Here is a 24,229-nt window from a genome sequence, read left to right as displayed (position 1 = left end):
TTTAAGAGGTGAGACCTGAAACTTCCTCCGGGCTCCCATTCCACTTAACTCAGGAGGTGGTGTGGGACCCGCGGGAGATGACTTCACAAGTCGGACGTGTCAGTCTCCCCCAACACGAGCCCGGAATCCTAAATGATCACAACGCTTTCAGTTCAAAGGTATGCGCCAGATCTTGCAATCACTTATTTTCTCAAGACCAACCTTATGTCAGCATTTATGTCCATCATTCGCAATATGCAATGTCTATATACTGCACTCTATGTATGTATGGTATCTATGTATGGCCTATATATGTCTACATGTAATATGTCCCACGTCTAACATCTTATGTCCTCCATTTGTGTCTATTCCTGTTTTGATGGTCATTCATATCTGTATATGAGCTGCTTCTGTTGTCCTCTATGTCCATTCTTCCCAGAACGTCAGTGTTTGCTGTGGTCTTTGTCCGTGTCCATATTTATGTAAATGCCTCTGTCCTCCGCAAGAATGCTGACCCTCACTAAATGCCAGCGTGTGGCCTGCACATAGCGAAAGCTGGGAAGCCCGTGATAGCTCTTGATATTTCTGGACTTCCTCTGAAGGAGTGGATTAATCATAAGAAGCTCCCCACTCTCCATATTGTTACAGACTTGGGCTTTCCTTCAATGGCTTCCCGCTTTCTTCATGTGCCATTTCAGTGAAAGAGTGGTGGTGGTGGAGGAGCAGGGTGGGTGGGTTGCGGGTGGGGGCGGCTGAGGAGGAGGAAGAGGATGAGGAAGAGGAGAGAGGGAGGGAGGGAGGGGGCTGTTCGAGAATGCAGCCAGAAGAACAGGGCAGATTCCAGCGCTTGCGTCAGAGAGGATGATCCCACATCAAAGCGTGCCTCTCCGCCGAACGCCCGGCACGCTGACGAAGCCGATAATGACTGGCTCCATGGTGCACGGAGGAAGGGTAGGGGTAGGGGTGGGGGTGGGGTAGGGGTGAGGGGTGGCAGGTTGGGATGGGCTTCGCATCGCATCGCACCGCACCGCACCGCACTCACCAGTCTAGTTAGAGTCACTCTGCTGCTCGGCATGCAGTGACAAAAATCACCAGATTTGTTTTTTTTTCGCCAGTTATGCGCTCCGGGCTCTCATTAGCATACACACGCCGCCACCGCCAAACAGTTGAGCCACATGCTTCTCCCCTCCTCCCCTCCTCTTTTCTTCTCTTCTCTTCTCTTCCGCTCCCTTCTCATTCCATCCCATTTCCTCGGCCTAGTCACACGGCAGTAGCAGCAGCTAGCAGCGTGCCTCGCATTGCATTGCATTGGTGGCCCACCGGGAAAGGGGTCAGCACGCGTGACCCACTCAAAAGAGAGTACGAGATAGAGAGAGAGAGAGAGAGAGAGAGAGAGAGAGGGAGAAAGAGGGAGAGAGAGAGATAGAAAAGAGCCACCAAATACCGAAACACAAAAAAACTCCAGGGCCTAATCCTTCAAATCCCTCTATCTCTCTGTGCCTTGCCCGCCCTTTTTCTCTCCCGTTTTTGTAACCTCTGCAAAAGCCACTCGGCGGAGTGATGAAAACATTTTGCCATCTTCAGACATTTTTTTCCTCCACTCCCCCGCCATCTACACAAACTCTATGGCGGGTGGCGAAGTGGAAAAGGGCGCTGAAGTGGAGAGTGCGACTTGAGTGACTTTTTTTGTCTGTCTCTCTCTCTCCAACCCTCCTTGTCCTCTCTCTCTCTCTCTCTTTCTCTCTCTCTCTCTCTCTCTCTCTTTCTCTCTCTCTCTCTCCCCTTCTATCACTCTTTCCTGATGTCTAAGGGATCACAACCCATTTAACCCTGACTGACACACACAAGCATCTGGCCTTTGTCTGAAGGGGGACTCTAATAAGTGGAGATTAGCCTCACTCACTAGGTGAGGCAGCCAGGCAGAGAGACCCTGCATCTCCTCCCGCTAGTCGCACGGATGTGAGGGTGGTTTGTGTGTGTGTGTGTGTGTGTGTGAGAAAGAGGAGGTGCTGCTGAGGGTGATAGAGCTGGTATGAACTGTGTGTGTGCGGGGGCGCATGTTGGAATTGGCACAGGTTTTTTTTTTTCCCGCTTCCCTTTTGAAAGTCTCCGATTAGAACAGTTCCGCTCCAGTGACAGTCCCAAGGAACGCCTGCTGAGGTGACCCATTTTACATCTCTCCTCTTCCTCCTCCTCCTCCTCCTCATCTTCTACCTCCACCTCTGCCACAATTAAAAGTGCACATCCTCGAAAGTCAGTCACTTACAGTGCCTAAACCAGACTGTGCTCCCTATAGGATATGGTCTGTGATGTGTCCAAAACGTTCCTGGGAGATGTTGTTGACACACCGCTGCATTTAGGCATGGCTGCAGTGGAAGAGCGGCAGTGCTGAAGGTGATGAGAGATGAACAAATGGCCAAGGAATGGAACATTGGTCCAGAGAGAGGGGATTGTGTGTGTGTGTGTGTGTGTGTGTGTGTTTGTGCGTGCGAGTTGTGATTCAGTTTTTGGATAGCACAGGTCCAAACAGACTAAGGACTTCCTGCACCCTCCTCCATAAAAAAGTACCTTCTCTGAACTTTCCATCAATGTCCGACAGCAACTGACTACTTATGAATTAAGAAGAAATAAATATAACAATTTCCAATGTCCTGCCGCTTTCACTTCAGTCTATTTCTTCTAAAAGTAATGATTTCCTTCATTGAAATGCCACGACTGATTCAAGAACAGCCACCACATGTGAAGATGTTTGACTTGCAAAACTCGCCGGGCTTGAATTGTCATTTACTCGCGCCGCAGTGAATGTGGAAACCATCTGTGTTTCGCGTGGCAGCATCGCGGCTTCCCCGCTGATCTGGCCCTTATTGGGGGATAATTGTACATCAGCGCAGAGGAGCAGGTGTTGACGCCTGCGTCTCTGAGAAAAGAGGGGGAAATGTGTTGAAGTTTGCCGCCACGCCACTTAACTCATGTCTCACTCAAAATTTATACCATCACCGGTCTCAGCAGGAGCTCTTCCATCTGAATGGCACTCTAGTGCTGGCTGTGTCCAAAGCAATCTCTCTCTCTCTCTCTCTCTCTCTCTCTCTCTCTCTCTCTCTCTCTCTCTCTCTCTCTCTGTCCCTGTCTGCCTGTCTGTCTGTCTGTTTCTCTCTCTCTTTCATCTGTCCCTTGCTGTAAAAAATAAGAATGGCACTAAAATGCTGTCTGAGACACAGAGGGAAAGAGCAGAAGCTTTTTTGGACTCGCCGTCGCCGCTTTAATGGAGTGAACACGTGAAGCACAAGCGGTGCATATGGCTTTTAATGGGAGAGGTATGGCCAGGTGAAATCTTGGCTGAAAGCGAATGTTAATTATGTGGACCAGATGGGAGTCTTGCCTGTGGCTGATGCTGTTGGCAGGGGGACGGGCTGTGATACGAGGACAAGGACTCGACTTGCTTGATGTTTTCTCCCCCTTTTTTTCAATAGAGTATTTTTTTGGAAGCGATGTTGAGTTGCTCTCTGAGGTGCTCTCTGTATTGTCTGTGTGATGTGGACTGGGGCCAATGCTTCACACCATCACACTCAGAAGATGATCGATTCCTCACGGAAAAATCAATCAAGACATGCTTTATATGAGTTATAACGTCATGCATCGCAACAGATAAAAAAAAAAAGTGAATGGATAAATCGATTTGATGCTACAAGAGCACAAACCACCAGACATATGTATGGACGGACTGTATGACCTTAAGGTCATGGAAGATGGTCGTACCGTAGACGATGACAGTGGCGGTGGTGCTTCTCCTCTTGGCCACGATGTTCTTGGCCACGCAGGTGTAGTTGGCCGTGTCGGACAGGCGAGCCTGCTTGATGATCAGGTTGTGGTCGATGGTGATGTAGAAGTTACGGTCATCCGCCGGATCAATGATCTCCTCATTCTTCAACCACTCAACCTGTGCAAACGAGAGAGCAGATGACATTGAGGAATACTAATGCAATCATGACTACATGAACACTGAAGTAATAAAATATGCTCCTCTTTTTCAAGTAGCCCCAAGAGGTTTTGTGACGATATTCTACAAAATTGTTGACTTCCTACATGTATTTATTTTCTTTTCATCTTCTCTCAGCAATGCAGAAAGGTTATATATTACAGGGGAACTTTAATCACACATTACACATTACTACACATTTATGACCTCCACAGACCTTTTTATTGTTTTTTTATCATTATAGTCACATGAGTCGAACTGGGATATCAAACATTTATTTCATCATTACAACCACACGAGTCAAACTGGGGTATAAAACAATTTATTTGCATATTATAATGTTCCTTTAATACCAATTCAATTAGATCAGCAGAGCAAAAACACTTATCACTAACACAACCCACCATATGTATTCTCAGCAGATCCTTCTCTTTTCAAAAGGTCTTTCAAGTACCTTATATGTAAACACACTTTTGACACCTAATGATTTCTCACATCTGTTTTTTCCCCCTAAGAGCTAGGCCACAAGGGGTCATTAAATTGCTTTCGCTGGGTCAGAGTTCAAAATGAAGTGGCACTTTGTTGGACGTTTAGTTAAGGGGCGGAAAGAGGCACCGCATGGAATGAAGTGTCTTCTCCAGCCATCTGTGTTTGTGACACTAACACAAACACACAGATATAAAAACATGTACACACACATCACACACACACACACACACACACACACACACACACACACACACACACACACACACACACACACACACACACACACACACACACACGCACAGAGGCTAGGAGGCAGGAAGGAAGAGGCAGTGTGAGGTGGGTGTCAGCTCTGCGCCTGCTGATCTAAAGGAGATGAAAGGCAAACAAGACGGCAAGGCTCGGAGGGCTGCGACTCGTCGCCATCATCAACATCATCACCAGCTCTCTGTGTGCGTCTCACAAGGTGAGCAACCCCTCTCTCCATCCTCCGCTTGATTAAAAGAATGCAGAGAACCTCCGCTGATCCGCCCTCCACTCAGGTGGCCTGTTCCAGTGACAACGCTGCCTGGAAATTCTTAGGCAGATCAAGAGGAGTGGCAGACCCCGATGGGGGACTAAGGCTGGCACGGAATATCCCAGCAGGCAATGCGTGCCAAGGCAACTCCTTGGTGCATAAATCCAAGAAAACTTAACGCACACTCTGTCAACATGCCCGAGCACGCCTGCAAAGCAAGCGTCAAATCTATTTTACGCGTTCTAACGCAGATAGCGCTTTATGCTAAGCAAGGTTTTCACGCCGCTCCATTCATCACGTTAACTCACCCCCTTCAAACTGCCCCATTTAATCCACATGCCGTGGATCTAAATCAGTCCAGGTTGATTTCCTGGGCTAATACCTCAGCCCGCGCGCTCTTAATTAGAATATTAAAAGCACGTGTAAATCCATCTGAGGCCGTCGCATAAATAACGAGGCTAAAGTGCTGAAATACCACAGTGGTGTGTCTCAATTCATCCGTCTGAAATGATGTGGCCGGGCTTTTATTAGACGAGGGGGGAAATGAAGGCTTAGCGCTGACATTCACAATAATGACTGCATGAGCACATCATTAATGAACTGTGGACGACCAAGAATGGCACTGGAGGTCCGTGCATGGCAAACCGACTGGGGGGAACTGGGCAGTATGGGAGGCTAGAGCTCAGACTCCCGAGTTACCGGCCTTTGGAAAGATGGACAGAAAAAAATAAACAGCGCTTATCGAGCCAGACACACAACTTAGGGAGATAACCCCCCCCCCCCCAAAAAAAGTGCCATCATGTTGGTCAGCCATCCAGAAAACGGTGGCATTGTCTCCGAGTAGTGAGCTGTGTGAGAAGCCATTTGAGGACAGACACAAGAGAACAGAGAGAGAACAGACACGAGAGAACTGAGAGAGAGAGAGAAAAAGGAAAGAGAAAGATAGAACACAAAATCACAGTATTGGGAGATGATCAAAGGCTCCAAGTGCTGTGTACAATATCAGCTCAAGCTGTAATGCTGCTTTACTTTCCCCAACGCTGCCTTCAAAATGTGTGGGCAAAAATATTTGTGACAAAACTTTCATTTTCTATTCAGTTATCTCTTGGTCTCATGGTGTGCGTTGTAAGCATTTCCTCAGATATCTAATACAAATAAATATTCAAACATAATAAAACCATATTCAAGTCTGTCAAACTGACTATTTTAAGCCGAAGAGATTATCTTTTTGGAACCTATTTGGGAATGTTTCGACTAAACTAATACCAAGCCTTCACATCTGGCTTTGCCTCTGCCACTTTTGATTCCTCCATTTAGATTAAAAACAAAAGCCTGTCTGGCACACCTGAAAACTGATAGAGAATGTGACAAACATGGCAACCAATAAGACACTTCCGTGTACTGTAATTTCAAGCCCCGAGGAACATCCAACCCCTTTTTTTCCGCAATCAATATAACTTCCTTTGTTAGTCTGGTAATGCAGCTGTTTGTTTAGGTGAGGAAACAGGCAGCTCGAGCAGATGAGAGATTTATCACTGCTGCGCACCCTGGGCATCAGATGTTTCTTTTTTTTGTTTTGTTTTTTGTTCCTGTATTAGTGAGGATACGCTGATTACAGCCTGCACGAGCAGCTTTTCATCCTGACACACTTTGGAGATGCAGCACCAGCAGCAGCAGTAGCAGCAGAAGCAGAGGTGGCGGCAGCGCCAGCAGCAGACAGGTCGGGTGGTGCTGCTCCAGCTCCCCCTCCACCCACCACCCCCCAACCCCACCACCTCTTTTCATTTCACTCCCTCTAGCCACTGGTGCTGCACCACGTCGATACAGAGACGTGCAGGTGTGTGCACACAGAAAAAAAGCACTGCCTCCCCTCCCTTTCCATCACTGTGATTCCCTGCTGGGTAATATCAGCAGAATCAGAGGTCGCTCAGTGAAGGGTGCTCTACCCCCCCCCCCCACCCCCAGCTTCCCCCACCCCTGCACCCTGAGCGTGTCTAAGTCAGATAAGGCTTTGATGTGGGAAAACAAGCAGCGGGGTGGGGTGTTTATTGTTTAGATACATACTGTACAGACCTGAAGACACTGTGCCATGATAAAGGTGCCTGTTTGTTACCTAGGTAAGTAAGTAAAGCAATGTGATTCTGCACGGGTGCAGGTCCTCACGCCATTTTGGGTCTGTGGTACGTAGCAATATCAGCACCACTTACTGTATATATAAGTAATCATAACAAGGGCTGAAGTTAATTAGGATGTACTTTGGAAAAAAAAAACAAGTGCAAAATGTAATTTTCATCCAAATTAAAGTGAACTTCTGCAGCCACAGGCAGTTGCTTATCGCCTGCTTTGAATCTAATCTCCCTTTAAACAATATTCAAGAAATAATGGAATGACACTTGAGTTCTACACTACCGGAGCACCGCTGAGTTTTCTAAACATTAGACACTGTTTTTGAATATTTATTACTCTTGTCTTCACTTGCTGAGAGGACTTTCATAAGAACTGTAATGAAATTGTGGAGGCACCAGAGAAACAGAAAGAGAGAGGCTTGTGGGTTTAATATTGACTCATGACTCATTCTGGACGTTTTTAGGGAATATGAATTGAAATGAATGTTTCTTGAATGAATTTAACCTAAGCCAGGTGAAAAACCCTTGCTTTTACCTGAAGGATAGCGTTCATGATTTATTTTCTTTTTTGGGTGAGAGCCAGGTTGTCACATCCATTAAATTAAAAAATGTTCATGAGAGCAAGTACTCTACTAACAAAGTACTCTAACGGCAGGAAACGATTGGGAAGTTGGGACATTATAGACTTCAGTTAGACAGTCACCCCGCACCTCGGGGGCACTCTGTTCATTGAAAAGTATTTCTTTTCAGACTCCCCAAAATGGCTAAATTGATTTGGCCAGGCCACCTCAGGCCATCACTTTGCTGGCCGTACACGTAAAAAGCCTCTAGTTTTATTAGAGAAACAGAACCCATCATGTGCATAAGCCTACTTCTAACTCTCTTTTAAAAGCAGTCAGTGTAAGTTTGTCAAATGGATGGCACGGTGGAGTGGGCGGCCCTGCTTGTTCCCACCCTGGCTTTTACATTCTTGGTAATGAAAACACAAAAATGAGCTGAAAGGGAACAATGGCCTCTTGAGTTGTTGTGCTTGCAGACGTGGTAGAGCTTGAGCAATGCAATCGCACCAGTAGGGAAGGCGAGGCACAACCAGTGACTGGGGAGAGTAGAGTGGTTACTGTATGCTCGGCTTATTGTGTGTGTGTGTGTGTGTGTGTGTGTGTGTGTGTGTGTGTGTGTGTGTGTGTGTGTGTTTGTGTTTGTATATGTGTATGTGTATCGTGTGTGTGTGTGTGTGTGTGTGTGTGTGTGTGTGTGTGTGTGTGTGTGTGTTTGTGTTTGTATATGTGTATATGTATCGTGTGTGTGTGTGTGTGTGTGTGTGTGTGTGTGTGTGTGTGTGTGTGTGTGTGTGTGTGTGTGTGTGTGTGTGTGCGTGCCAGCTTTGTCACAGCTGGGGAAGTGTGAGTGGCTGATTGGGAGAGGGGGCCCTCCTGCTGGGACGTAGAGAGTGTTATTTTTACCCCCACTCCCCCAGGCTCTGAGCTCTCCACCGCTGAAAAAAAAAGCCCCACTGAAAACCCCACTGGAGACTGAAGATGCCCCCCACAAACACACACACACACACAGAAAACCCACACACTACACTACACACACACACAGACAGTCCACACAATACACTACAGTACACACACACACACACACACACACACACACACAGAAAACCCACACACTACACTACACACACACACAGACAGTCCACACACTACACTCCAGTACACACACACACACACACACACACACACACACACACACACACACACACACAGAAAATCCAGACACTACTCTACACACACACACACACACACACATACACACACACACACACACACACACACACAGACAAGCAAGCAAAATACAAAACCAAGAACATGTGTCCATGGTCTAGATTGTGTGAGAAGCCCCTGAGCATGTTGCAGCACTGATTCAGCGCCTACCTCTGGCACTGCTAATGCTAACACTGCTAATGCTACAACACTGCTCGCAAATGACCAATGCTTCTCCAAACCATCTGTCATCATCATCATCATCATCATCATCATCAACAACAGCAGCATCAGCGGCACCATTAGCCTAACAATAGCTTACATAGTCTACAATCATTACAGGTAACATATTATTAAGCCAACCCTAATTATTATCACACAGCCATTATGCAAAGACAAAAGATGGTTATAATTATGCAGGGCACAATTAATGCTCAATTGAGGCTGCACAATTTGGACTGGGGATGGTCTGCTTTGTTGGTTAATTGTAATGTGTCTCGGGCTAATTGAATGATCCTCACACTTTCAGAGGGCCTTACATGTGTAATGAACAGTATTCTGGGCTGAATGTGTGTATTCTGCTCTCAATCACTCATGTCTTGCGCGCTGTTTTTTCTCTCTGTGTCTGGTCCAGATTGTCCATATTAATGTCAAGTAGCTCTACAATCTGCCACTAAAACCGCCGGCTGATCTGGTTTTCTTTGACCAGCAGACAAGCATAAACACACACAGAGACACACAGAAACACAGACACACTCGCACACAATGTCTGGGCTGCTCCCACTGCTCGGCACACCAGTGCACACAGACACGCGTAGCAGCCGCACTCCCAGACAGATGTGCCCTTGCTCATTATTGACTGATTGGCATCAGGAGATTCATTAACATAATTGGCACATTTGTTGTCATTAACAGAGGGAAATTGCCACATGTCAGCCCGGCTATTGAGTTTGGGAGGGAGCCTGCTCCGAGAAAGCACACACACACACACACATACACACACACACGACAGACAGGGAGAGAGAGAGACAGAGAAAGAGGGAGATAGAGAAAAGTGTGTGAAAGGGGAGAGGAGGAAGGGGGGGCTCAGACAAAGCAATAAACGAGTGTGCTTCCGCCGCTTCTTCAATCCCTTTAATGCTCTGGATTCCCTCGCCTCCCCAAGACAAATGGACCTGGGAAATAAACACACGGCGCAGGGGAGCGGAGAGGGATGGGGGGGGGGGGGGGGAAGCCAGGGACAGGAATAGCGGTCTCTGAGCAGCCTGAATGCCAATCTATGGAGAACACCAATCAGCTTGTTCATTAGACAAATAACAGACCCATCATGGGCCATCATTATGCGCAACCTCTCCCGTAATTCCCCCTCCATTGCTGATTTTCAAGGAAACCTTATGAATTATGGAGTGATTTCAAGAGGCTCTGTGAAACGGTCAGTCTTCAGCTCCTTTTACTGGCAGGCTCCCCATGTAAATTCAGAAATCAGGTTGCACTCTATTTTTGATCTCATTTGCAGAGAAATTACTGACTGACCGTGACCGTGATATCAAAGCGGTGATTTCTGGCAGCATTTCAATGTGCCATATATTTTGTGGGTTGTGAATCTGTTCCTGATATTCTACTTCGTGCTTTCTTTTTTGGGAGCAAAACAGTTACCTGTGTTTTGGTATAGCCAATAGCCCCGCATGCTCTATGCTTAAATAGTTGGTTATATACCCAAATGAAACACTGCACTGAAAGGCTGAAGAATGAGTTTAATATTTTAGCATACATGGCAAACTACAAAGGTCTGTCTGTGTTGAAATAAAAAATCTGTCATTGACTTTGACTTTGAATGAAGATGTACTGAGCTCTTTGACTACTTGGCTTCACAGGAGGAGGGCTCTGTTAAAGGGAATACGACGACTCACGCAACTAAAGAGAAACGGGTTAGTGACCTCAGAAAGAGAAGCATCCACTTTCCCTCAAAAGCAAGCGTTGGCTTTTCTGCCCACTTTTCTGAAACAAAAACATGCACACTATCCACAAGGGAGAGATAAAACAAGAAAGAGACGGACAAAGAAAAATGGAAGGCACACAAAGAGAGAGAGAGAGAGAGAGAGAGAGAGAGAAAGAAAGAGAGAGAGTGAGAGAGAGTGACTGTCTCTGAAAAAAAGAATTTGTCTCACAGTGAAGAAAGGTCACAGGGGAGTCCACAACTCTGGATGAGTAATTAATTGGGTTTCCACTGCATTGTCTCTGCACAGTCTCTGATTACACACCAAAAAAGCTTGTGGTTCTTGGGCCCTCAAGGCTTGATGGTCTGGACTCCACCACTGCAGGCATGTGATTGTTTGAGTGACCCCTGCCCTGGATGTGTCCAGCCAGGTGACTTCGCTAATCACACACTGAGCGAGCCCATGTCAAACCGCTCCTCTATTATATCCCACTCCTAATCCCCTCGAGATTGCGACATTGGCAAATGAACGAGGATTGAGATTCCTGCGGTTGGCATGGAAATTGCCACGGCTCACGTCACATGTGTACACTGGCACCAGTGGGGGGGGGGGGGGGGGGTTGGGGTTGGGGGGCATGAGGAACCCTCACCGGTACCAGCTGAGACAGAACTGGGGCACCCGTGTGCCGAGAAGGGAAGGAAAAGGAGCAGAGCAGGGCTTGGGCGCCGGTGGACCCGGGGAACTATTTTTAACTCCGTCAGTCACCCCTGCGGTCCTCAGCTGCTCACAGCTCAGGCGCACAAGATGGTCATTTGGGTGTGACTTCATCCATATGGGACACGCGGCAAGGAAGGGGGCTCTCTCATTTTTCATGAACGGGAAGCCAGAAATAACATGTCATTACGGGGCCATGCATTAGAGATGTATTTAATAGGCGATGTAATGAAGGGAAGAGGAATGGAATCACTGCTTTGGGGCATTCAGGCAGCCTGAAGGGGCGGGGGGGGGGCTCTGACTTAGCTCATCAGCTTTTCTGAATGAGAGCCCAAGACAAACACTCAGTCTGACATCCATTCATCACTGCAGCAGCATATGCAGACTAGACACTTGCAGACCATGTTTGACACACACAAAAAGATGATAATAAATCCTAGCACACCCCCCTCCCTCCAATAAAGTGGATGACAGGTCCCTGAAGTGGCTGTCTCTGAATGCTAAACAACTTCTAATCAAATTCCATACAAAGGGGCCAAGGCAACCTTCCAATTGAGCTGTGGCGACAGGGGTCGTGTTAGCAGATAGTTCCTAACAAAAAGCGAAATGAAGCACGGGCCTCGAATCTAGACTGTTGTGTGTGTGCATGTGTGTGTGTGTGTGTGTGTGTGTGTGTGTGTGTGTGTGTGTGTGTGTGTGTGTGTATGTGTGTGTGTGTGTGTTTGTGTTTATGTGTGTGTGTGAACGTGACTGTATGTGTGTGTGTGTGTGTGTGTGTGTGTGTGTGTGTGTGTGTGCGTGCGACAGCATTGGCCTTTTGTAGGAGTCCGATAACAACCCGTCAATGTGTTTATCAAACACCGCTGGCACTCAGAGGGCCTTTGTCGGGAGAGAGAGAGAGAGGAGAGAGAGAGAGAGAGAGAGAGAGAGAGAGAGAGAGAGAGAGAGAAAGAGAGGAGAGAGAGAGAGGGGGGAATGGCACCAGCAGATGGCTGAGGCAGGGGACCCCTGAGTTTGGGAGCAGAGGTGGGGGCACCGGGGTAGACTGGGAGTGGGGTGGGGTGGGGGGGGGTCTGAGGTGAGGTGGGATGGGGGTCATAAATCAGGGACACAGATGTGCTGAATGGAGCCTCTCTCTCTCTTTCTCCCTCCCTCCCTCTCTCTCTCTCTCTCTCTCTCTCTCTCTCTCTCTCTCTCTCTCTCTCTCTCTCCGGAGCACGGGAGCAGTGCTGGGACGCACGCCGGTGCACCTGCTCCGAGGTGATTCATTACGCACCGGAACCCATGTCATCGCACCGCAACGCAATGTCACATGAGAGGGAGAGGGGGAGAGGGAGAGAAAGAGGAGGAATGACAGTAAGAGAGACATGGGAGGAGAGAGAGAGAGAGGGGGAAGAGAGAGGGGGATAATAGATCGAGGGAGAAGGAGGGATGAAAGCAAGAGTGGGAGTCGAGAGACCTGGCCGCAACTGAGGAGGAAAGCAAAAAAAGAACAGCATGGAGTCTTCAGAGAGTCCTGGCCCAGAGCTCACTTACCTCCCTTCCTCTTCCACTCCCCCACATCCTGCACCTCTGTGTGTTTATTTATTTATTTATTTGTTTGTTTGTTTATTTATTTATTTTCCTGAATGACCACATGGATGGATGGATTGGGGAAGGATTGCTGAGCCAAAGGATTGGGAAGACAGAAGTAATGGATGAAGCACCCTTGCTGTGAACTATTTAAAAAGGAAGAGAAACATCAGAGCAAGTGCATGAGAAGGAGGAGGGTGTGTGTGGGTGTGTGTATATGTCTGTGTGTGGTGGGGGGGTATTTAAGTGTTGAGATGATTGACAGATGGAGACATTAAGGCTGGCCTTCCCCGGTTACGGGTCGCCACGGGGATAACGTTTGGTTTTTCCATGTGCACTTTGCCCTGGGAGTCGGGCCTAATGAAGGCTCACTTCCTGCTCCAGGGCTCTGGCGCTTAAGTACTTTCACATCCCAGCACCGGCCCGAGCGAGAGGAGTCCAGCGTCCAGGTCTCACTGCGTCTGGCACACGGAGAGCATTTCTGTGTTCTGTCAACGACCTGGGAGGACCCGAGTATGTAGTATGTAGCCTACATGTGTGTTCTGATGTATACCACCCCCCCCCACACACACACACACCCACACACCTACCATTTAGCTAAATGCATCCACAAGAAGAAAAAAAAGAAAAACTGAAAAAATCCCCATGTCAGCAAGTGTTCTAATGGCTCTGCCATTTCCAGAGATGGATAGATTTCATGTAATTTACACAGATGTGGAACCCCCTGGTCCTACACACGACACAAAAATTATTGCCTCACATTTGGCTGATGACAGACCATAAAAGACTGTTTCCGTAAACAATCCCCATTAACATAAAACGTGTTTAGCAGCTTAACACAGCACTAATTAACCAGACATTAATCCTGTTTTATTGACACTCAAACTAATATGCTTAGGAAACATTTGACACCTCGACTGTAATTGTGTTTTCTCTTAGACATGGACCCGACCATGCGCATCATCCTACTTGATGAGCCACCCACAGAACTATCATTCCCTGTGCCCCCTCTATCTATTCTCTCTCTCCCTCTCCCTCTCTCTCTCCCTCTCTCTCTCTACAGTACCTATCTCTCTCTCTCTCTCACTCTCTCTATTTGCATTTACACTAGCATTATAGCTAGCTAGAGTGGTGTGTTTGTCTGTTGAGAGAGTGTGTCTCTAACTCTCTGCTTGCCTGCTAAGGGGGGTTGTATCTGTGCGTGTTTTCCTGACTCCTGACGGGGGGGTGTGTGTGTGGGGCGGGGTTCGACCGAAGACGCCAGCACGTGTCCAGCAGCACTTCTGGAGCTCTGGGCGTCTCTCTCCTCTCAGATACTGTACGCGTCAGCTTCTGCTTGACCGCTCCGTGTTGCGAGCGGCTCGCCAAGCCCCTGCCTGCCCGCCCGCCTGCCTGCAGTCTCCCCGTGGAGCGGCCTGCAGCTCAGAGCCCCTCCGTGTGTGTGATCTCCGGCGAATGAGAAACGCCGACATGACTATGCACGAGGTGGCTGGCGGCACTGCATTTGCATTGCAGAGCGAGCGAGAGAGAGAAATAGCAATTCCTTATTCCTGTCAGGCATGTGACTGGAGGCCCATTCACACCAAGAACGATAACGATAACTATAAATAAATATCGTTCTCGTAATATGAATAACGATGTTCACACATAAACTATAACGATAACAACATGAAGAACGATATCGTTGGGGATCACTTTCAGAGCGATTTTCACAGCGATAAAATGCTAATAGCCAATCAGAACCCATCGAATTTTAGCCGTCACATTAACACAAGGAGAGACTTTGTTTATCGCTGTTCAGTGTGAACACTTTTATCGTTATGGATATAGTTATCATTATCGTTATCGTTCTTGGTGTGAATGGGCCTTAAACTGTCTCTGTCCTGGGGCCCGTGGTGGGACGATGAAGAAAACGCTGCAGAACTGCAGAAAACAAAACCAAAAAGGCTCCCTGAAAATAGGGTGACGCTGTGATGGTGACTAGACCAAGAGCCTTGCAGCCTGTAAGTGACAAAAACCGCCGGACGGGAGAGAAGACACCAAAATAGAGTGAGCAAAGCCAGGAGGATGTGGGTGGACAGAGAGTGAGAGAGAACTCTGATAGAAGAAGGGAAATAAAGAGGAACAGAGACAAGAGGAGATCAATGATAGAAGGCAAAGAGAGAGAAAGAGAGACATATAAGGAAAAGAATGTCCCCAGCACAACATTTATGGCCTCGCCACATGACCATGATGAGGGGGGAGAAGAGAAGTGGCTTGTGAGAGGGCAAACCTTTACTTTAGCCTGTCACGGCTCTCACAGGAAATAAGGGAGGATGGATGAATGGGACAGGGTGGATCACAATGATCGCTGCCCACACAAAGTCCCCTGATGACGGCCCTACGGTTCTTCCCCTGTAGGTCCGCATGATTAATGAGTCGCAGAACACACCAAAGGAAGAAATAAACTCATGTTTTACGCTCATGCTGCATGCTTTTTTTTTTTTTTTTGTATGTTTTACTGCTGAGGATAATTGCAAAAACGGGCCACTCCGCTCTCGGTAATGAACATGAATCTTCCAAATTGTCCTAAAATTGTTGGCTTCCATTTTTTGCTCTTAATTAATAGTTTCCCCAAAACTCAGCCACCGGGGCTATTTTAACGTTAGTTGCACTCTTAAGCGTCTCAGCAATTTCCATGCCGGGGCTGAGCGCTGGCTTTGTATGAGAGCCAAGAGAAATGTCTGCTGTTTGTTTTCTACCACGGAGTGGGGAAACGCTGGCTTTACATCTTAAAACATCAGATAAGATTATAAAGCTGGCTGTGCAGCGTCCGAGAAGTGTGCAGTCCGGCTGTCTAGACGGAGTCAGTGAACGGAACCGGAAGAGATAGCTCAAGCGGAACAGAATTTACACATCTTCGGCTCTCCTCTACTCCCCATTATGCCTGATAAACAGAGCGGCTTATAGAGAAAACGAGCGCGTACAGATTTTATCCCCATGGATGACCACAAACGGCTGCATTCTATATTAATCATTCTGTAAGATCATCCCTGACCCACAGGTTATACGCGCTGTGACCACTGCTTGAACTTGTTGTTTTTCAAGCTGAATCACTGTGACACTAAGCTTTTTCTTGGCATTATAGATACACAGAAACTAATTATTTTAACAGGACTATGTTTGCAACAGCAGTTTCTTGATATTTTAGCTATATTTGTATGACATTGTTCAGCACTGCATCCCAAAATGCACGGCAGTTCATAGTCCAGGTGTACTGATTGTATATTTGTTTTAGGATAATATCCGATTGCAATATAGGTGATTATTTTGATGGCTTCAGTACAGGATCTGATCTGAATGAAATGTACACATTTCCACAGAAGGACCAATGAGAGGGCTTTTCACATTGACAGCAGAAGATTAGAGATGAGCTTCACTGACGTTAAAGTATTACATAAGTGTATCGGAAAACAAAGGCCCATCCACGGGATCAAAATCACAACCCATACAGCAGGCTTGTGCAAAATTCCAGAATTGAATTAAAACTGGCTATTAAATTCCAATTCAATTCTTGAATTTCAATTGAGGTAGCAAACAGGAAGCATAATTGCAATTCGAATTGTGCACAACCCTGCCATACAGTGCCATATATAAAAAAGAGCCAACGTTTTAGTGGAGAACAGGGGGTAAAACTAGATCCCAAACTAATGAGCAACCAGCGAGCAAGTAGGTTATCAGGTTATTGACAATAACGAATTGAGTTCCCTGATGTGTTTCGGTGTTTTTCCGCTTAGCTCGTGTGAAGCGGTGTGCTGCAGGTTTCACTGTGCTCCTGCTCCCCCCCCCCACATGTTGGCCGTGTGTTTGTGGCGCTGTGTAAGTAGATTAACTTTACTATCCTCCCGTATCGACTCCATGCTAATGAATTGACTGTTCCCTCCATCCTTCATCAGCTCCTGGACGGATGCCGGCGCTAATCCCTGCTCGCAATCTCCTCGATCGCATGTGACGTGATTAACGGGGGGCAAATCTCGCAGTGCACACAGACCACTGTCAGGTGGGGAAGAGAAGACGTTGTCCGAGGTAGCCTGAGCTTTGGCCGAGGCAAACACAGCCTCTGTGCTTCTTGAAAACAAACCCTCTTCGGCGGCCATTACCACCGCCTAATCAATCAAAGCGCAACACATCCAAAGCACATTTTTCACTGTTAGTGTTTCGGTGCTTGGTGTTAGTGTGCTTTCTTCGCCCCCTTTTTCTCTGTAGAAGAAATTCAGGGCAGCGCTCCAAGGCAAATGCGAGCGACGGGTGAGAAAAGAAGAACGAGGGGGGAGGGGGGAGGTCAGGGGCGCCCTTGTTGTCTTTCTCACTCTTGCTCTGCTTACCCGCGAAGGCGAGGGTTTGCTTACAGATCAATTACAGGCCCCGGCATTCCAGCCGACGGGACGGCGGGCACCGTAGCCGTTGCCAAAGATAACCACTAATCAGGTCGGCTCGAGGCTCCCACTGCCAGGCCTGTGGGGAGCGCTGGCTTGGTGTGGTCTGGCAGCGGTGTGTGCCAGCACAGCCCTCCTTCAGGATCCTGGGGATGCGGATGAGGGAGATGCGGGTGGGGGGGGGGGGGGGGGGAGGGGAGGAGGGAAGGAGAAAGGGAGAGAGGGAGTGAGACAGAAAAGTGGGGAGAGAGAGGGTGAGAGGAAAGGAATGGGCAATAAAGACAAAACTGAGAATGAGGGAGAGAGAATGCGAGAGAGAGAGATAGAGAGAGAGAGAGAGAGAGAGAGAGAGGGGAGGTTGTAAAGATTCTTAACTGCTGCCACACCACAAACTGCTGCGGCTCTCCTCCACACTTGGTAGCGTAGCCGAGTGTTTCGCCAGGCCTCGGTGTGGCTGTGGCTGTGGCAGCAGCAGCAGCTGGTGCCCATTTTCTGCCTTCCCGCGTTGGTGCCAACGCATGCCAACGGTAGCAGATCTGCTCCCCCCACGACCTCCTCGGCTCCTACAGAGCTCTCCAGTTTTATGGCACCTCTGCACCGCGTCTACCTGGGTCCCATTAAAGTTGCCCGGCGCACTGTAAGCTGACTCCGGGATAATCGTGCACAGCTGGAGCTACTGCGCTGAGACCGCGCAGTCAGCAAGCCCGTCACCGAGGCCTGATCTGCTGACACACTCGCCATGGCTAACCTCTGGGCCACACTGACAGACAACACAGACAAGCATGTGAGGCTAGGCTGGCTTCCTCAAAGAGGAGCAATGCCCCTGTAAGGGCCAGTGATCACCACTGATAACTGGAGGTCAGTATCGCTACTTTAAGAGCACTGCAAAGCTTCTTATCCACATGGGGGAAAAAGAAAAAAAAAAAACGTCCGCTTTTGATAGAGTTAGAGAGTCACCCTTGAACATGATGCCCGTTTCCTTGACCTGGCAAGTTGCCGAATCAAGGTTACAGCTACTCCGTTCGACCTCCAAGGCCAGTCACGACACTCGGCCACTGTGCTCACGGCGAGGCGTCCGCTCCCTGACCATGAGGGCAGATAGCCTCCAGCAGGCTGGTCATGGCCTTTCCAGCAGCGCCCGCCGTCGGTCGACAGATTAAAGTCTGGAGACGTAATCAGAGTGGCTGTGATAAAAAGCCAGCGGTCCACTCCTGTGCCCCTCTCTCTCTCTCTCTGTATTAACCTTACACCAGCCTGCTGAACCCCCAGACGTTTCATCAAAGTCTGAGAGGTTTCTTTTTCACCTTAGATCACCAGCAGATTTCTGAGCGTGGAGCAGCAGGGTGGTGGTGGTGTAGGTGGGGGTGTAGGCTGGGGCTGGAGGAGGAAGTGGCTGGTGAGAGGTGGTGAGAGTGCATGAGGAAAGGAGGGGAAAAAAAAGAAATGGATGTGTATTTCTGGGAGAAGTCATCATAACTGTGCCAGGGCACCTTTATTGCATTCTTGATTGAGTGAGAAGCTGACCTCTCAGCCTTCTTGTGGGCAGTGGTGCTTGCAGAGGGACACAGGACACCCCCCCCTCCCGGCAAATGTTCCCCACCCCCAGGCCAAGTCAAGGTCAGTGATGGCTATGTGCATTCAAGCATGCGTGTCAGTGGCAGCTAGGGTTTCAAGGATGTTAAGTTTTACAAGAGTTCCAAAAGACCAGGACACCAGAGCTAACATTAGGCTTACAGATGACCTTCGGAAAAAAAACATTATGTCCTACACACAGACAGAGGCAGAGGAACACAATCCAAATACTAGCTCTAGGAGATATAATTCAGCTCTACTTCGTATACCCAAGATAAGAACTCTGCTTCAACAAAAGAGCAAACCACCATCTGCGCACTGGGGATAACTGTGTAATGCAAATCAAATGAAAGGGAACAGCGTAAGCTAAAATTTTAAGAGGGATATGGGTGAGGGTAGGAACAGAACCAGACATTCATCTTTCAGAAGGCTCTTGAGCAAAGACACTCCGAGGCATCTGTGTTAACTTGAACTAATAAATCTGTCTTTTCCTGCTCCTCTGCCTTCAGATGGGACAAGGGCTTTAAATATTGTCTAAATCAGCTCTGGCAGAGGAGAGCAGAGAAATATGGTCTGGAGCCTTAGCATACGAGTTGTGCAGCTGTGAAGAGGACCGTTCTGTCTATGGAGCAAGTTTTTCTTGTTTTGTTGTGATCATTGCATCATTATGCTCCACATTGCTTGGAGGCATCAGGAGGCATCCGATTTTTCAGAGTGATGTTAGGACAAAACCGTGTTACATCCACGCTTACCTCCGCTGCAGGTATCCCCTCAGGTGGACGGCACTGTAGGAGCACTTCCTGCTCGAGAGAGACTTCCTTTCCTAATGGCTCCTGGTCAAACGACTTCTTGAGATCTGCAGAGAAAAGAAAGAGACATTTTTTTTTAATTCCATTACCCACTGAACAGTGAGAGCTGAATTAGGTTGGTTTCAGAGAACAGCTGAGACCAAGATGCAGTATAATGTATTCTGGCTGGCTGTGCGCTGAGACACATCTTAACTGGAGCAAAGCAGAAAAATCTGGTATGAAGTTTTTTTTTCCTCCTAAACGTCTTGATGAAACCCTCAAGACCATGAACACCTCTGCATATGTTGGACAAGTTATCGCGTGGGCCCTAGAGAGTACTTTCAACACAAAAACGCCTTGAGAGGATGAACAGTATGACTCACTTTTGGCAAATATATACATTCTGCACCTGAAGCTCCAGTCAGAAACATAAAGACAAGGAAGTGACTTGCACCCTCAGCAATGTACAACAAGCACGAATGTGAGAAACAGAGCCAAAATGGATGATCACTGCTGCACTGGGACAGAAGTCTCAGGACGCTGGGAGGGAGAAGGTGCTCTGTCCTTGAAGAAACAGACATGGCCTGCTGGGAGGACCTGGGACCATTTCTCATTACTTATTTACTCCTGTTATTTTCCAGTCAGCATGCTAAATGACAGTAATTACATATTATGCAAAGGAACAGCCTGAAGACCACTTTGATTTTTTTTGCCTCTCATTCTGAAAGTAAACAGTTGGCGAATCAAAATATTCATGATGGGTTTTATTCATGATGTGGTGATGCACTGGCTTGTTGTTCAGCCCTGATAGGGTGTGAAAGGGAGAGAAAGTACATGCTCAACTGGGAACAGACAGTGATTTCATGAATTGTCCTTGCAGTACCACAATATACTATATATTTGGGTAGGTGTCGCCTGGCAAAAAGAGACACTTTTGTTGGACTACTTGGTTGGCAGAGCCAAAGTGTTGCTGTATCACACTTCTGAAAGAAATATCACCTTGTTCATAAAGCTGCTTGGGTAAAAGCAATTCTCAAGGCCCCTGGCCACAAGCCATCACAGCAAATCACAGCCATGATATTCTCTATAACAGCACTACTTCTGTGGTGATATTAATGTCGATAATAAAACTTAATTTTGCTTTTACCGAAGAAACAAATGTTGAAGTCGAGAATACATTTGAGAGGTGATATCATATCATAAGATATATCGTACAGGTAAACCTTACAGAAAAAGCAAAATTCAATAACTGTTATTTTATGAAAATAAATAAAAGTGAGTAATGCATCTTAGTCAAATGGGAGAGGGAGATTTGCTGTTTGTAATGAGGCAGGACAACGGTGCTCCTCAGAGGTCATCCTGCTCTCCTGGGCCACCCAGAGAAGTAGTTACATTCACAGACGTCCACACGGCATCAGCAGAACAACAGGGCATGAGGTCAGGCTGTGGGTCACATGCTCCTTCTCGGTGAGTGATCTTCCAGCCGATAATGCATTTGCAACGACTCCCAAAGGCTGCATTCCAACTCATTCCTCTACTACCTGCCTACCTACCTCTCCCTTTCTCTCTCCCAGTCTCTCTCCACAATATCACCCCCAAACATCTCTCTCTCTCTCTCTCTTTCTCAACAAGATCATTCTGCGCTACACTACACTGAAAAGAGTGTAAAAACTGTGGGTATGTGCTTGTGTGTGTGTGTGTGCGTGTGCGTGTGCGTGTGCGTGTGCGTGTGTGTGTGCGTGTGTGTGTGTGTGTGTGTGTGTGTCTCAGGGAAAGAAATAAAAGTCAGAAAGAGAGGGGGGAGAGGGAAAAGAGAGGAAAGAGAGTCTTCATGTGTGTGTGTGTGTGTATGTGTGTGTGTGTGTGTCAGAGAGTGGGGGTAGATTACAGTGAAATCAGCTTAGAAGCCTCATTCTCAAGCGCCCATGGCCTTCATAAAATCCCTAATAAAACTGTTGATGGTTTTGCAACATGATTATTTCAATTTAGGGGACATCTATAAAAAGCGGAGAAACCATAAAAGGCAGAGCATATTTATACCTTGTGAGGGCATTGGAGAGATACAGAGAAAGAGAGAGAGAGAGAGAGAGAGAAAATCTCCACACACTTCTTTACAGCTTTTCATCTTATCAGGTGGGCTCCTTCAGACCAAAGCCATCTGAAAATGTCTGGGCCTCCCTTGGGGGACGGGGCACAATGACTAGTACAGCATCGCACTCCACATCCAGCCAATAGGGACGCAACACACGGCTGCAGTCTGACTAGTACAGCATCACTCCACATCCAGCCAATAGGGAAGCGTTAAGGAGGGATCCAGGTGTCACTGATCCTAGTGAGACAGTGGACCGGACCCAACCCACAGCTGAACGTTAATCTGGGGCACAAACACAGTACTGTTCCTGTATTTCAACGACCCTAACACAACAAAATCAGGGTCAGCCGGTAATAGTATTACCTCTCAGGCCAAAAAGTATGAAGGCAAATTATTTGAATTGGAACACTACTAGTTGGGAGAGCTTTAGGAAACAGACTTTGTTCGTCTCAGTAGTTTATGGGGACTTTTTTTTTCAGTGGGGGAGGATTCTTTCGGTGTGGAAGACCAAAAGAAGGATAAGCACATAAATCCCGTTTTTACAGTGTACGGGAAAAGCACGGCGAGGACCTTTCCTCTGATTCTTTCCAAGCGCTTCGGCGGATAACCTCAGGAAACCCATCACAGCCACTCTCAAACAACAATATTTTAAGAAGCAGCAGAATGAACCTGGCCAGTGTTTTTCTTTCCTCTTAACGTCAGCGCAAACAGCACTTCAGAGCCGCGGTATATCTCACCAAAACTGTTGGGGTCGGCCAGACGCAGAAATCATTAGTGCGGCGCAGAAAAGCCATAAAGCATTCTGTAATTTGAGAGGGCTTGCTTCATTGGCTGAGCAGGTGAGTTATTTATGGAGGTGATCAGTTATTTCGATGGGGCTTTAAAGAGAAACACATGTTCCCGCCGAGCCAATGGGACAAAGTACGAAAGAAGCGAGAGACTGGTGGTCAGCAGATCTCTCTTGTCACTCAACCCCTGCTGTCTTTCTTTTTCCCTTTCTCTCTCTCTCTCTCTCTCTCTCTTTTCCCTTGACCTTCTTTCATCACCTTTCACCCTCCCTCTTCTGCATAATCGGGCCATGACATAGTTTTTTCTTCCATAAACAGTGCATATCACTCCCCTGAAGCAGGGTTCAGATTTTGCCCCTAAAACAGGGCCTTCATTCATAAGGTGGCACAGAAAAAAAACTGCAAAACTAATCTTTACTTACAATCATCAAAGGTTCCGTATGTTCTTTGAAGCTCTCCAATGTTGGAATATGTTTGAATGTTTTTTTTTTAAACTTCTGGAACCAATCAAGATTCACTAAATGATTTATTGATTCAAATTATTTGGAAAATGTTTTCTCCTATCTTCCAGAAAAGCATTTTGAATGCCAGTAGGACTAAAGGACATTTAGGAAAATGTTGTTATGTTATTGGGAGAGGATGAATGATATGGTGTGTGTGTGTGTGTGTGTGTGTGTGTGTGTGTGTGTGTGTGTGTGTGTGTGTGTGTGTGTGTGTGTGTGTGTGGAGGGGGAAAGTCTAGAGAGTGCTTTTTCTCTTTCTATTCTTCTCTCTCCCTGATGCTGCACCTGTAATAACCTCCGGGGAGACAGAGGGGAGTCGGCACGGAGGGATGGAAAATCACCGGCCGGGCCTGTCATCATCGCCGAGAAGAGAGTAAACATCACGCTCACATCCCTCATTATCCTACCCTCCCACTCGCCTGTCTAATCAACCGTCAGTGGTGGAGGCTGTGGCAGAAATGGGGAATAAACAGCTCACGTCCCTCAGCGCGTCGGCCAGAAAGCCGCAAAAAAAGTACAAAAACACAACTTGGGTCAACTTCACTCACACCAGATACTGGATATCCATCATTTCATGTGCAGAGAATATGCATCAAGCAGCAGTTTTTGCAAGGCCAGTTTTACCTGACCCAGAAACCGCATACCGCAGCACTGTGGAAAAGTAAATCTGATCTAAGCCTTCAACCAGAGGCACTGTCTCAACTGGAAGACAGTGACGACCAACATGCAGAACCATGTTGGATCTTACTAGTAAATTTCCTACCGTAGGCTCTTTAAACCAGAGGTTATACAACAATTCCAAGCCATAACAAATGACGAGGTGAATCGAGACACTTAAACTTCATCTCGAACTTCCCAACTGTGGGACACTACAGAACAGGGACCAAGGTAATAGCCTACACAGCTTATGTAAAACACACATGTGACCTCTATGGAGTGCTTACACTGTATACCTCCATCTTAGTCATAAAAGGGGGCCAAGCACTCTCAATTTTATT

General features: G+C 47.3%; 1 protein-coding gene across 2 annotated transcripts in view; it reads right to left on the bottom strand.

Annotated features, from left to right (window-relative positions):
- Positions 1 to 24,229, bottom strand: part of unc5ca (unc-5 netrin receptor Ca) — a 136,837-nt gene that overhangs the window by 27,651 nt on the left and 84,957 nt on the right. For both annotated transcript variants that reach the window (XM_076270001.1, XM_076270002.1), the window contains exons 4-5: positions 19,813 to 19,916; positions 3,736 to 3,916 (exon numbers count right to left, since the gene is read on the bottom strand). In XM_076270001.1, coding sequence (XP_076126116.1) covers positions 3,736 to 3,916; positions 19,813 to 19,916 — 285 coding nt within the window. The remainder of the gene's footprint in view (positions 1 to 3,735; positions 3,917 to 19,812; positions 19,917 to 24,229) is intronic.

Source organism: Alosa pseudoharengus, unplaced genomic scaffold (assembly GCF_046254945.1).
Source record: "Alosa pseudoharengus isolate Yale_2024_CS ecotype anadromous, Long Island Sound unplaced genomic scaffold, YU_APseudo_1.1 YU_APseudo_1.1_scf_6, whole genome shotgun sequence".
Lineage (NCBI taxonomy): Eukaryota > Metazoa > Chordata > Actinopteri > Clupeiformes > Clupeidae > Alosa > Alosa pseudoharengus.
The sequence above is the reverse complement of the archived record's forward strand: the minus strand, read 5'-3'. Positions and strand labels throughout refer to the sequence as shown.